The sequence below is a fragment of the Macaca nemestrina genome, chromosome 1 (genome assembly GCF_043159975.1).
Source record: "Macaca nemestrina isolate mMacNem1 chromosome 1, mMacNem.hap1, whole genome shotgun sequence".
In the NCBI taxonomy this organism is placed as follows: domain Eukaryota; kingdom Metazoa; phylum Chordata; class Mammalia; order Primates; family Cercopithecidae; genus Macaca; species Macaca nemestrina.
Genome location: NC_092125.1, coordinates 166,218,334 through 166,231,984, shown reverse-complemented (window position 1 = coordinate 166,231,984; position 13,651 = coordinate 166,218,334). Strand labels below are relative to the sequence as shown.

The following is a 13,651-nucleotide window of genomic DNA, read 5'->3' as shown; positions in this document are numbered from 1 at the left end:
GAATCCTGTCTTTTTTTCAACTGTTCACATAATTAACCTGTCACTACAAACTCTTTGTAAATATTGTAATTAGCTAAATAGTAAGGGTAGGGAACATGTCATCTTCAATGCTCGGCAGGTAGCATTGTGCTGGTCACATATTAGGGGTTCAATGAATATTTGTTGAATGAATGCATAGCTGGATAGTGATAGATTGCTAAATATTAGGTTGATCAAAAGTTCCATGGTTTATTTAGCAAACCCCAAGTGACTGTGTTGTAATTTCACAGAAAACTACTGTAGCCTTGGACGATAAATAAATCATCTTTGTCTTTCAGTGTTTATATTTTATTTGCATACAAAAGCAGCCTTACACTGAAGGTACTGCACTGAGAACCTGTGTTTCCATGCCACTGTGTGCACACCTAAGAAAATGTCACTGTTTTCTTTATCTATAGGTTATCTGTTTTCCTAGCGGCCCTCAGACCTCAGTGGTGTAGCAGAGAAATTCCAGATCCAGCAAATAGCACTTGCGCTAAGAAATATCCCATTGCAGAGGTAAGGTATAATTCCTCTGTGGTCAGTCAGTGGGGTTCTAGTGATCACCACATCTAAGTTTTCCATTGTAGTTATGAGGAAGCCTAGGTGCTGAGATCCTATGATTGAGCTTAAGTTATTCATGCTAAGCTACCACTGAGTCATCACTCTCACTTTTCTTCCTGAACTTAAGAGAAATCATGCACAGGAATCTTCTGAAGTTTATGATCATAAGATTAAAACCCCCTAGCTTTTTATTCCTCAGTATGCCTCACATTCCCCTTCTCACCAAACTGCTCTCCTGTTCTCACCTAACTTATTTCAAAAGAAGAAAGCAAGCTTTTTTTGTTTTGTTTTGTTTTTTGGCCATTTGTTGAGTACTAGCCTGAGCATTGAGTCATCCAAAATTCAAGAGAATTGAAGATTTTGATTTTTCCTGTCTAAGCATAGAAAAGATAAGTAGAACCCATACTATTTTGGTTTGGGTAAGAAGCCAGTACATCATTCCATTGTGCAAAGAAAAGGTTTTAAAGGAGAGGTTGATCAGCTGACAGATGAGAGAGGGGAGAGTAAAGAGAGTGAAGGGAACTGCTGCAGCCCAGGAAAAGAGGTGAGAAAGCTCACAGTGGGCAAGATGGGCCATCCCTGGTGGAGGGTCTAGAAGTTGAAAGCATCTGAATATGAAGACTACATTTAAGGGGAGAAATAGGAGAGAGAAGTGGCAAGCCAATATTCCTCCCATCACCTGGGGCTTTGACAGCTCCAGGCTTCCTTTCCAAGACTTTACAACATTTCTCGGGCAAGATGCTTCTCTCCAACTACCAAGTATGTTCTGTCATCCACACCCTTCCTCAGGCCAGAAGCCAGTGGTCCATAGTCCCAGCCTCTGCTCAAAAAAAAAAAAAAAAAAAAAAAGAGTGGATCCCAGCCACAGCTTCCTCAGGAATTTTAAGTCACTACAGTTTAGTGCCTTTGAAATCAAGCCCGGAGGCCACCCCTGCCTCTGCCACTTACTATGTGTGTGACTCTTGGGCAACTTGCCCAGCTATCTGAGCCCAAGTTTCAGTCTTCATAAAACAATGTCATTCTTACTTACCACCGTGAGGATTAAATAAGATGCCATGTAAAGCACATGGGTCATATAAGACAAAGATCATTCACTTTCTTCCCAAGAAGACCCATAATTTAAGTCTCTTCTGAGGGATTTCATCCCTATTAAGTTACAACAGCAAAAATAGTGACAGTAACAGCAGTTTGTGTGTGTGTATATACATATATACACACACATATATATATATTTATATATATATATATATACACACACACACAAACTGCTGTTATCACTATTTTAGATATATAATGTACAGGTTATATATTTATATATTTTATATATTCTGTCATATAATAATTATATAATTATAGTACACATTATTATAACTTAGATATATTACCTTATATGTACCAGGAACTTTTGAAAACATTTTCATATGTTAACATTTAACCCATAAACATCGTTATGAGGTCATATGATTTTTTTTTTTTTTTTTGAGACAGAGTCTTGCTCTGTTGCCCAGAGCAACAGAGTGCAGTGGTGCAATCTCGGCTCACTGCAAGCTCCGCCTTCCGGGTTCACGCCATTCTCCTGCCTCAGCTTCCCGAGTAGCTGGGACTACAGGCGCCCGCCACCACGCCTGGCTAAATTTTTTTTTTGTATTTTTAGTAGAGATGGGTTTTCACCATGTTAGACAGGATGGTCTCGATCTCCTGACCTCGTGATCCGCCCGCCTCGGCCTCCCAAAGTGCTGGGATTATAGGCGTGAGCCACCATGCCTGGCATGAGGTTGTATGATTATTATCTTCATTTTCCACATGAGGAAACTGAGGCACAGAGGACTAACTTGCCCAATGTTAGTCAGCGAGTAAATGGTGGATCCTGGACTCATATCCAAGTAGGATGTGCTGCTCATTATTGCATTATACATTTTAAAGGATCTTTAAACACGGGATGAGGAGAGTGTTTCTAGCAGTCTACACCTCTGAGCTGAAGAGATTTATTAGAGAAAGTAAGACAGAAGGAAGGTGATAGAAATTGGTATACATATGCCCAAAGTTGTGTAGCATAAGCGCGTTCATTGAAGCATTATAAATAGAAGCAAAAACTTGGGCAGAATGTAAAAGTGCACCGGGGACAAATTAAACATTTTGGGTACATCTGTACAACAGGGTATTAGGCAAATACTTAAAAAATGAGATAGATCTATATGTGCCTCAAGATCTCCAAGATACTTAAAAGTAAAAAGAGCAATATTTATCACAATTGTCTAAAGTGGGTTCATTTATATAAAAATGAGGGCGAGTTTATATACACTCATACATCTGCAGCATGGGCACAGGATATTTCTGGAAGCCCACTATGATACATATGAAACAGAGAATGGTGGTTGCCTCCAGGGAGAGGGTGGAGAGTATGAGAGCCACTTAATTTTCATTACATAGTCCCTTTGAACTTTTAGATATCTTTTTTTTCTTTTTTGACACAGAGTCTTGCTCTGTTGCCCAAGCTGAAATGCAATGGTATGATCTCAGCTCAGTGCAACCTACGCCTCCCAGGTCCAAGCGATTCTCCTGCCTCAGCCTCCCAAGTAGCTGAGATTACAGGCACCTGCCACCACGCCTAGCCAATTTTTGTATTTTTAGTAGAGATGGGGTTTCACCATGTTGGCCAGGCTGGTCTTGAACTGCTGACCTCAAGTGATCCACCCGCCTCAGTCTCCCAAAGTGTTGGGATTACAGGCATGAGCCACCACACCTGGCCTAGAATGTCTTAAGAACACTATGTGCATATAATTTTTTTGCAAAAATAACCAGTGAATTAGAAAATTTTTTAAATTAAGCAGCTTAAATATGGCCTCCAGGATGAAGGCCTTGAGATGGCCTTAGAACCCCATGTGGCTTGACCCTTGAAGGAGGTGGACTGTTTTTAGAAAGCAAACTGCTCTCTGGGTGCTAGGCAGAGGCAGACAACAGAAACACAATAGTGTGTCCTCCCCTTCTAGCAAATGTGCTTTGAGCTCTCAGGCCTTCCCTCCCCTACTGTTTCTTAAGATATGGCTACAAAACCATGTGCCCTAAAGCTCTGAAGGAAAAGGCCAAATCATAAAGGGGATTGCTGGAGTGTTATCCAACTTGTAAAAGCTTAAAATAGTGTCCATGAGGTTCCTGAACTGATAGTGGTTTAAGAGGCCTGCCCCCGAGGACTTGGCAGCCAGAGGGCCCGCTTTGTAAAAGCCGTGAGAAGCGGCCTCTCAGTGTTGCTGTTGCTCTCCTGACAGCAGAGCAAACGCCTCACCTTGTGAAAACGACAAGCCATTTCCACACAGGGTGTACTCTCTCCCACATCTGTGGTAGCAGCACTTTGGCAGCTCAGCTTCCCAGAGCTGCCAGCTGTGTTCCGAGCCAGACCAACATGCCAGGGCCAGTTTGGGTAGTGATCAGAAAAGAGCAGCTTCCCTAAAGTGAAACACATACACACATCCTCTAGCTTGGCAGGGCCCTTTGTGGAAATCTGTTCTGAGACACTGCCATTGTTCACTTTCCTGACACTTGCCATGTCCAAGGCAAGGGAGGGGATGTCAGAAGAAGATCCAGACCAAACCCCTCTTGCACAACTTGTCATTGGACAAATCGGAGAACTGAGGCCCTAGAGAGGCCTCAGTAGACCACTGTAGACTGGTTTTCCCCAGGATATGGTGTCAGAGTTGGGACTAGTCCCCAGGGTGTGCCTTGTCCCACGGCTATTTTTTGTCATCCTACTCCTCCTGTAAGACATGGTCCCTGTGCACACATAGCTTACAGACATTTAAAAAAAGTGACAGCACAAAACATCACATGCCAAGAACCTAACGGTGGTTTCTTCATTGAATAGGCATCCAGGGGAAGGAACAGTCACCAGGGGCCTCATGGAAGGAGAAGGCACCAAGCATGGGACAGTGGGAGGCACACACAAGCAGGGTGAAGGCTGGCGGTGGAAGCAAAAGTGTGTGGGGCACTGAGAGAAGGGCGTGATTAGTAAGACTGGGACAGTGGCTGAAAGAGCAGCTTCTGAAGAGAAAGACAGGGAGGTGGAGGAAGGGCAGGAACCAATTGCCAGGCCAATGCTGGAATCTTGACTGTACATGGAAGCCAAGTCAGTAGAGGCTCTGGACCTCTGCTTGGGAAAGATCAGACAACCAGTGTGTAGGATTGTTTCTAGGAGGCAAAGAGACCCCAATTAAAGCCCAGTTTTTAAAAAGTGTTAATAGGAAAGTGCCAAGGACTTGGACTCAGGAATTGGCAGCAAGTTCGGAAAGGAAAGAGATAGGACATTGAAGAGCTGGTCACTGGCAGAATGCTAAGAGAAAATAAGTGAGATAATTAATTAATTTTAAAAAGTATAAGCTAATTTTGTCTGTTACAAACACAATTAGCTAAAGGCAAAAAAAAGATGAAAATTTCTTCTAAAAATGTTACTCCAAAGTTGTCTTTCTTAAAAGCAGATCTGACAAGGAATACTACCTTGCCTGAAACCTTTCAGTAGTTCTCTCAAGGCACAAACACCCTTGTGTCACTTAAAAGGCCCTGTGTGATGTGACCGCCTCCTATTTCTGAAGTCTCGGGTTACCAGTCATAAGAAATAACTAGCAGGTTCCAAAATACACCAGTCCTCCTTGCCAGCACCTCCCTACCTGGAAAATACCACACGTCTCTCAGGACTCAGCTCTTGTGTCCCTTCATCACCTGTTTAGTGTGACCCTAAAGGCTTCATTGCCTCTTCCCCAAGACAGAAGCAATCTCAGCCTTTCCTTTGCATATCCAGTGACCTCTGTCCTTGAGGAAAAGCAGATAGTACAGCTTGGTTCACATTAGAAATGGGGCTAGGCATGGTGGCTCATGCCTGTAATCCCAGCACTTTGGGAGGCCGAGGTGGGCAGATCACTTGAGGTCAGGAGTTTGAGACCAGCCTGGCCAACATGGTGAAACCCTGTCTCTACCAAAAATATACAATTAGCCAGGCGTGGTGGCACACACCTATAATCCCAGCCACTCGGGAGGCTGAGGCAAGAGAATTGCTTGAACCTGGGAGGTGGAGGTTACAGGGAGCCAAGACTCGGCCACTGAGCTCGAGCCTGGGTGACAGAAGGAGACTTGGTCTCAAAAAAAAAAAAAAAAAAAAGAAGACAGAAAGAAAGAGAGAGAGAGAGAAAGAGAGACAGAGAAAGAAAGAAAAGAAAAGAAAAGAGAAAAGAGAGAGACAGGTTGAAGGTTGAGCAGGGTAGTGAATCACTCACTGGCTGGGGGTTGAGAGGAGTCTCCGGCTCCTGCCCCTCTGCCTCCCCAACAATGTTAACTATTTCTCTTACCTCGCAAACTCCAGTGCCCACCATGTTGCAGCCGGGGCTGAGGCGACAGTGCAGGTTGTGAGGCCTTTGGGAACCCTGGAGAAATAGGTTGTTAAGGTCGCTTCTACAGCAGTGTGAGCCTCTTCCTCCTCCTTTTGCTCAGGAGAAGACACAGCTGCCCTTGGACAGGCTCCTGATAGACTGGTCCATGCCTGAAGATCCTGAACCCCTGGTCATCAGTGAAGTCCTTCATCAAGTGACCCCAATTGTCAGACGTCCCCACTGCTCCAACTGGCCACAAAGGGGAAAAGGAATCCAAGGTCACCAGGCCTCAGAGAAAGACATGATGCACAGTGCCTCAAGCCCACCACCTCCAAGAGCTCTCCCAGCTGAGAGCAGACAACTGGTGGATCTGTACAAGGTGCTGGAGAGCAGGGGTTCCTACCCAAAGCCAGAAAACCCAGCCAGTCCCTGGACGGTGCTCCCAGCGGGCAACCTTCCCACCCACGAAGGCTACTTACCCTCCAACATAGATGACCTCCCCTCACATGAGGTGCCTCTCACTGACTCTCTGGAAGAACTGGAGCCTCAGCACATCTCCCTTTCTGTTTTCCCCTCAAGTTCTCTTCACCCACTCACCTTCTCCTATGGTGATAAGCTGACTCTGGATCAGTTAAAGATGAGGTGTGACTCCCTCATGCTCTGAGTGGTGAGGCTTGGAGCTTTAAAGTCAGTGTGCCCCCAACCAGCACAGCCTGTCCCAATTCCCCCGGCCCCTGCTCCAGCGGCTGTCATCTCTGGGTACCGCCATCAGTCTGGCTGCAGCTAGAGGACAGTCAAGCCAGCTCTGGGGGAGTCTTAGGAACTGGGAGTTGGTCTTCACCCAGATGCCTCATCTTGCCTTTCCCAAGGCCTTAAGATGACATCCTTCACTGTGTGGACCTAGACTCCAATGTGAATTCCTAGTAAATTTCTTGGTATGCTGGCCAGAAAGGGAAATGAGAAGGAGAGTAGAAACCACAGCTCTTAGTAGTGGCATACAGTCTAGAGGACCATTCATGCAATGACTATTTCTAAAGCACCCGCTACACAGCAGGCTGTACACAACAGATCAGTACTGTTCGACAGAACTTCCTGAGATGATGGAAATGTTCTACCTCTGCACTCACTGTCCAATACATTAGACACTAGGCACATTGGCTGTTAATCACTTGGAATGTGTTTAGCCTGACTGAGGAATTAAATTTTGATTGTAAATTTAAATCACCACACATGGCTACTGGCTACTGTATTGGAGAGCACAGCTCTAGATGGCTCCTAGATTATTAAGAGCCTTCAAAACAAATCAATGTAGTTCTACAGATGAAGACATAAAAGACACTGGTAAACACCAATGTAAAAGGGCCCCCAAGGTGATCATGACTGGTCTTATTTGTAGAAGTCTAAGAATGTACCTTTTTCCAGCTGGGTGCGGTGGCTCACGCCTGTAATCCCAGCCGAGGCAGGCGGATCACAAGGTCAGGAGATCAAGACCATCCTGGTTAACATGGTGAAACCCTGTCTCTACTAAAAATACAAAAAAAAAAATTAAGGCATGATGGCAGGTACCTGTAGTCCCAGCTACTCAGGAGGCTGAGGCAGGAGAATGGCATGAACCCGGGAGGTGGGGCTTGCAGTGAGCCGAGATCCCGCCACTGCACTCCAGCCTGAGCAACAGAGCAAGACTCTGTTTTTGTTTTTGTTTTTTTAAAAAAAAAAAAAAAAAAAAAAAGAATGTGCCTTTTTCCTAGTTTTGCTGGATTATTGTTTTATTTTGGCTTCATCCTCTTCCAGCAAATCAAGGGCATCTGGATAGTGAAGACCTACCGTAAACTCACCATAGTACCATAGTACCTTGGGCAACACAGCCTCCCCCTCTGAAGGTCGGGTGTCTTGTAAAGGGCTGGTCCAAAGGCTCTCTGACCCCTTGTTTCCTCTTTTTGTTGCAGCAGGCCCTGCCTTTAGGACCAGGGCTGTCTCAGGGTCTAAGACCCCAGACTCCAAGGTTGTCCTCAGAAGTTGTCTGTCCCCTGTTCCCAAAGGCACAGCTTTCAATTCCCGAGAAGATTTTGAGCTGGTCCTCTGCCAGCTCAAGTTCAGCCTGGAAGATAACTCTCTTTTCCACAGCATGGACTTGGAACATGATCCAAGTTTTGCTCTTTAAAACTGTGGCCCCTGGCTTGCCACCCTCCCTGGCCCATTGCTGCCTCTGTCTCTTCACCTTAGGCAGTTTTGCCTAACTAGTGGAGAAAAGTCTCGGTCTAAACTGCTAATAGTGCTCTTCCCTAAAGAACAAGATAAAAGATCCAAAAAACTTTTCCTTAAATTCCTGTCAAGCCTGGGGTCTACCCCCTACCCCTTCCCACATGAACATTGGAACTGAGATGGTTTCTCCATCATCCTCTGGATTTTCATTTAACAAAGTACTTGTTGCAAATGTGTACTTCTTCCCTAATGTGCGGAACTAGAAACTTGTCCATACATACCCCAGTCCTGTAGAAATAACTGTTCTTGGGCTTTAGGTTTTCCAGATTTCCCTCAGAGCTCTAGAAATTGAGTGATGGACAGTTGCTCTGCTTCTTCGGGTTGAAACTCTTGATATGTCCTTGTTTCCTGCAATTCCAAACTTAACACCTATAGTTTTCTCAGGCTTTTTTTGAAAAGTTCCTTCCTTTCTATTTCTATTCCACTCTATTTAGCTATTATTGTGCGGCACCCCCAGTGGTTCCTTTCCTCTCAGCATCACTGTAGCTTGCTGCACCCAGGACATGCCCTTGACTGGCACAAACCGTGACAGATAAGGCCACCTCCTCAGAAGCAGAACAACCTATTATCTTTTGGCAATGGGAGCTAACTTCACTGTTTTCTTACAATACCCGGTTTTTCCTATCTTTGGTTTCTTTTTGATTACCTCTCATCCATCTCAGTCACTCTTCTCCTCCCCTCCCTTGTGTCTACAATACCCCATTTTACCAAGTCTCCCATTTAACCTCCCCATCCTTTTCTTTCCCTTAAAGTCTCATATGATACTGCAGTCTTCATTTGTCTTCCCCCAAAAAAAAAAAAATTTTTTTTTTAAAGAATCCTTCCTTGACTCTTAAAGACTCCTAGGGATGCTGAGGCCTCCTCAGCATGATTTCCATATACTTACTTTCTCTGTTGGACTACAGACAACTTGAAAGCAGGAACTTTGGCAATGTTTCCCAGCACCAGCATCATGCCTGGTCCATAGTAGCTACCAATAAAAAAGTAAGCATCGTAAACCCAAAAGTATCTGAGAAAGGTCTCAATTAATTTAAAAAGTTTTTGTTTTGCCAAATAACACATGACACAGCCTCAGAAGGTCCGGAGGACATGTGCCCAAAGTGGTTAAGGCACAGCTTGGTTTTACACATTTTAGGGAGACATAAGACATCAATCAACATATGTGAGATGTACATTGGTTGGGTCTGGAAAGGCAGGATAACTCAAAGTGGGGGTTTCCAGGTCATAGGTAAATAAGAGACAAAAGGTTGCATTCTTTTGGGGTTTTGATCAACCTTTTACTAAAAACATAATTTACATGTGAGAAGGAGGTAGCTCAGGTGAACAGAGGGATGACTCTGAGTTCTGTCTATTCTTTGTCCCACACCTGTGAAGATCAGCTATGGTGAAATTCAACAGAACTGTTTTAGAGTAAAGATCTTGAAGTCCTCTTAGGCAAATTGTGAGGAAAGTATGCAGTTTTTTGGGGGGAGGAGGGGAATAAAATGGGAGGCAGGTTTGCCTGATGCAGTTCCCAGCTTGGCTTTTCCCTTTGGCTTAGACTGATTTTCTTTTCGCAGCAGCATCACCTGCCACTGCTTTGTCTTATTCTTTCTATTCCAGAAGCCAGCTCATCTGTGCCCATTTCCTCCTTATTGGAACAATTGTTTGCATTCATTCATTTTCCTTCCCAAACCCCATTCTCTCCCATTTGTTGACAGCACCACTGTGATGCATGGAGGGGTGTTTCTGGTTTTAAAGACGTATTTGAGCATGTCTTTGGCAGCTCAGTCTGCCAGATACGGTGTCCTCTTTCCATGAATGACAGAGGATGGGTAACTCTGTTCTGCCATTGCCCCAAGTGGTTTTCACAATCTGCCCTTCTCCCCGCTGCCTCCCACCACTAGTAAAAACCCCAAACCAAGTTGCTGGGTTCACCGGGTCTAGGTGATACTCACCAACATACAGCCAGGCTTTCATTCCTCAGGAAAATTGTCAGTAATTTTGTGGTCTTATAATGATATATATTGGTTTCCATCCACGGTTGCTGGCTCATGATGTCAGAGGTGTTTGAACCACAGTGACTCCATCTTGAATAGAGGCTGGGTAAAATAAGGCTGAGACCTACTGGGCTGCATTCCCAGGAGATTAGGCATTCTTAGTCACAGGATGAGATAGGTTGGCATAAGGTAAAAGTCACAAAGGCCCTGCTGATAAAAGAGGTTGTGGTAAAGAAGCCAGACAAAACCCACCAAAACCAAGATGGTGACGAAAGTGACCTCTGGTCATCCTCACTGCTCATTATATGCTAATTATAATGCATTAGCATGCTAACAGACGCTCCCTCCACAACAGTTTACAAATGCCATGGCAACATCAGAAAGTTACCCTATAGGTTTTAAAAGGAGGAGAAACTCACAGCTCTGGGAATTGCCCACCCCTTTCCTGGAAAACTCATGAATAATTCACCTCTTGTTTAGCATATAATCAAGAAATAACTCAGGTCATGCATGGTGACTCACGCATTTTGGGAGGCAGAGGTGGGTGGATCACCTGAGGTGTCAGGAGTTCCACATCAGCCTGGCTAACATGGTGAAACCCCATCACTACTAAAAATTCAAAATTAGCCAGGCATAGTGGCATGTGCCTGTAGACACGAGAATCACTTAGAACCGGGAGGCAGAGGTTGCAGTGAGCTGAGATTGCACCATTGCACTCCAGCCTGGTCAACAGAGTGAGACTCTGTTTCAAAACAACAACAAAAACTGTAAGTATACTCAATTGAGCAGCCCATGCCGCTGCTCTATGGAGTAGCCATTCTTTTATTTCTTTACTTTCTTAATAAACTTAACTTTCACTTTACTTTATGGATTCACCTCAAATTCTTTCTTGCTCAAAATCCAAGAATCCCCTCTTGGTGTCTGGATGGGGACTCCTGTCCCATAACAGTAACTCCCATAGCCCTCCTTAGTTTTTTGCTATGTTGGGTGTGTCAGGCCTCAGGGGCTGGCCTCTGACCTTCTCCTACCCTCCTTTCACTCTAACATTCCCCTGCATTTCCAATTGTGGGTCTTAAGACCCTCCCATGAGACAGTCCTACCCATACTCTGGGAGAAGGAATGCTGATGTCATGAAGCTTCCATAAAAACCCAAGAGGGCCAGGCACGGTTGGCTCACACCTGTAATCCCAGCACTTTGGGAGGCCGAGGTAGGTGGATGACTCCAGGCCAGGAGTTTGAGACCAGCCTGGCTAATATGGCGAAAATCCCATTTCCACTAAAAATACAAAAATTAACCAAGCATGGTGGCACATGCCTATAATCTCGGTTACTTGGAAGGCTGGGGCAAGAGAGTCGCTTGAACTCAGGAGGCAGAGGTTGCAGTGAGCCAAGACCATGCCACTGCACTCCAGCCTGGGCGACAGGGCAAGACTGTCTTAAAAAACAACAACAAAAAGCAAAATCCAAGAGGACTGGATTCAGAGAGAATCCAGATAGCTGAACATGTGGAGATTCCTGAAAGGCGGTGCATGGAAGTTCCATGCCCCTTCCCCCATTCCTTGCACTATGTATCTCTTTATCTGTATCCTTTGGAATAAACCAATAAAGGTTGTTTCCCTGAGTTCTGTGAGCTGCTCCAGTAAATTAAACCCAAAGAGGGGCTGTGGGAACCTCAACTTGAAGCTGATCGGTCAGAAGTTCCAGGGGCTGGACTTACAACTGGTAGGGATGGAGCAGTCGGGGACTGAGCCTGGAACTTGTGGGATCTGACACTATCTCTGGATTCCCAATACCCAGAATAGTGTTGGCACTGAATTAGAGGACAATAAGATGACGTCCACTGCTTGGTATGTGGGGAAACACCTCCCGACGTCCACTATCTGGTCACAGACGTTGCTTCTGTATTTAGTTGTGGTCTGAGAGTAAAGCCCAGCTAATTTTTGTATTTTTTGTAGAGATACGGTTTCGGAGTGTTGTTCAGGCTGGTCTCAAACTCCTAAACTCAAGTGATTTGCCTGCCTCGGCCTCCTCAAGTCCTGGGATTCCAGGTGTGAGCCACCATGCCTAGCCCTTCAGTTCATTCTTAATGAATTCATGGAAATCGTCACCATCAACTGTGAGATCTTCACCATGAATATCTTTGAAGGACCCCTCTTTCCCTGAAGGCAGAGATTTTATTTTCTGAGTTTCTATCTACCTTATAGGCAAGAGGAAAATTAAACTAGTGTTAGTTTTTTTATCTTCCTTCTTCTCTTCACATTGTCCCAATTTTTCAGCTTCCATTAATAGCCTTTCAGCTTCAGCATGAATTCACCAATCCCCTGAGACCTGTGAAAGCAATGCCAAACTAGACACATTCTATTATAGTCAGCTCCCTGTGTACGATTCTTGGTTTTTCTCCACCAGGTTCTACTCTTTTTAGTCATCTAATGCAGTTGTCACCTGTCCCAATAGCACCACTCAAGCCCTCCAAAGGAGGCATGTTTTCCTCTTCCTAACTTGCAGGACTCATGGAAGTTCACATTATCTACCTTTAGGCTGTTAGGTCAACCCTCATGAGTAAAGCACCTCTCAAGAGATAGGAGAGTCTTCCTCCCACCCTAGAAAAAGATAAGCAATTCAATCAATCTGCTGGCTGATGGAAACAAATTGGATCATTACATTACAGCCTAATTAGAATGAATTTCCAAAATAGATTAAAATTAAAGTCTTGCAAAACTCTCTCTCTTTCTCTCTCGCTCTCTCACACACACACGCAAATACTTGCAACAGGTCAGGCATGGTGGCTCATGACTGTAATCCCAGGACTTTGGGAGGCCGAGATGGGCGGATCACTTGAGATCAGGAGTTCGAGACCAGTCTGGCCAACATGGAGAAACCCTGTCTCTACTTAAAAAAAAAAAAAAAAAAAAAAAATTAGCTGGGCATGGTGGTGAGCGCCTGTAATCCCAGCTACTCAGGAGGCTGAGGTATAAGAATCACTTGAACCTGGGAGGTGGAGGTTGCAGTGAGCCAAGATTGTACCACTGCACTCCATCCTGGGCAATAGAGTAAGACTCTATCTCAAAAAAATTAAATAAAATAAAATAGAAATGAAAATAAAAATAAATAAAAATCAGGAGTGTAAGTTGGCCCCTTTGTGGAGGGCAGATGGGCAATATTCAATAAAATCTGAATAAGCAACTCCACTCCTACACTATAGCGCAAGGAACAGTATAATTATATTAAATTGAATATAGGATTCCTCAACAGCATTTGATTTTATAAAATGGTGAGGGGCAGGAAGTGAGGGAGAAAAGCCTTAAATTCCCTTTGGTAGAGACCTGGTTAAATCATGACATATCTGTAACAATGAAACACTGAATTTCAAGGAATCTAAGACTCCACCAGTTTTAAGACATCTCATTAGTTTATGTTCTAAGTAGAAAAAAATGCCAATAAAACTATAATATGCCACTGATATCTATGATGCAC

The 13,651-nt window shown here is 44.4% G+C and overlaps 1 protein-coding gene across 3 annotated transcripts in view; it reads left to right on the top strand.

The window, feature by feature from the left end:
- LOC105498469 (interleukin 12 receptor subunit beta 2) overlaps positions 1 to 13,036 on the top strand; it is a 98,977-nt gene extending 85,941 nt beyond the window's left edge. For 2 of the 3 annotated variants that reach the window (XM_071091470.1, XM_071091474.1), the window contains exons 15-16: positions 438 to 537; positions 6,058 to 13,034. In XM_071091470.1, the coding sequence (XP_070947571.1) occupies positions 438 to 537; positions 6,058 to 6,600 (643 nt within the window). In that variant the 3' untranslated portion in view covers positions 6,601 to 13,034. Of the gene's footprint in view, positions 1 to 437; positions 538 to 6,057 lie in introns of all 3 variants that reach the window. The other variant, XM_071091477.1, reaches the window with a different exon arrangement.
- Positions 13,037 to 13,651: the final 615 nt, after the last annotated feature.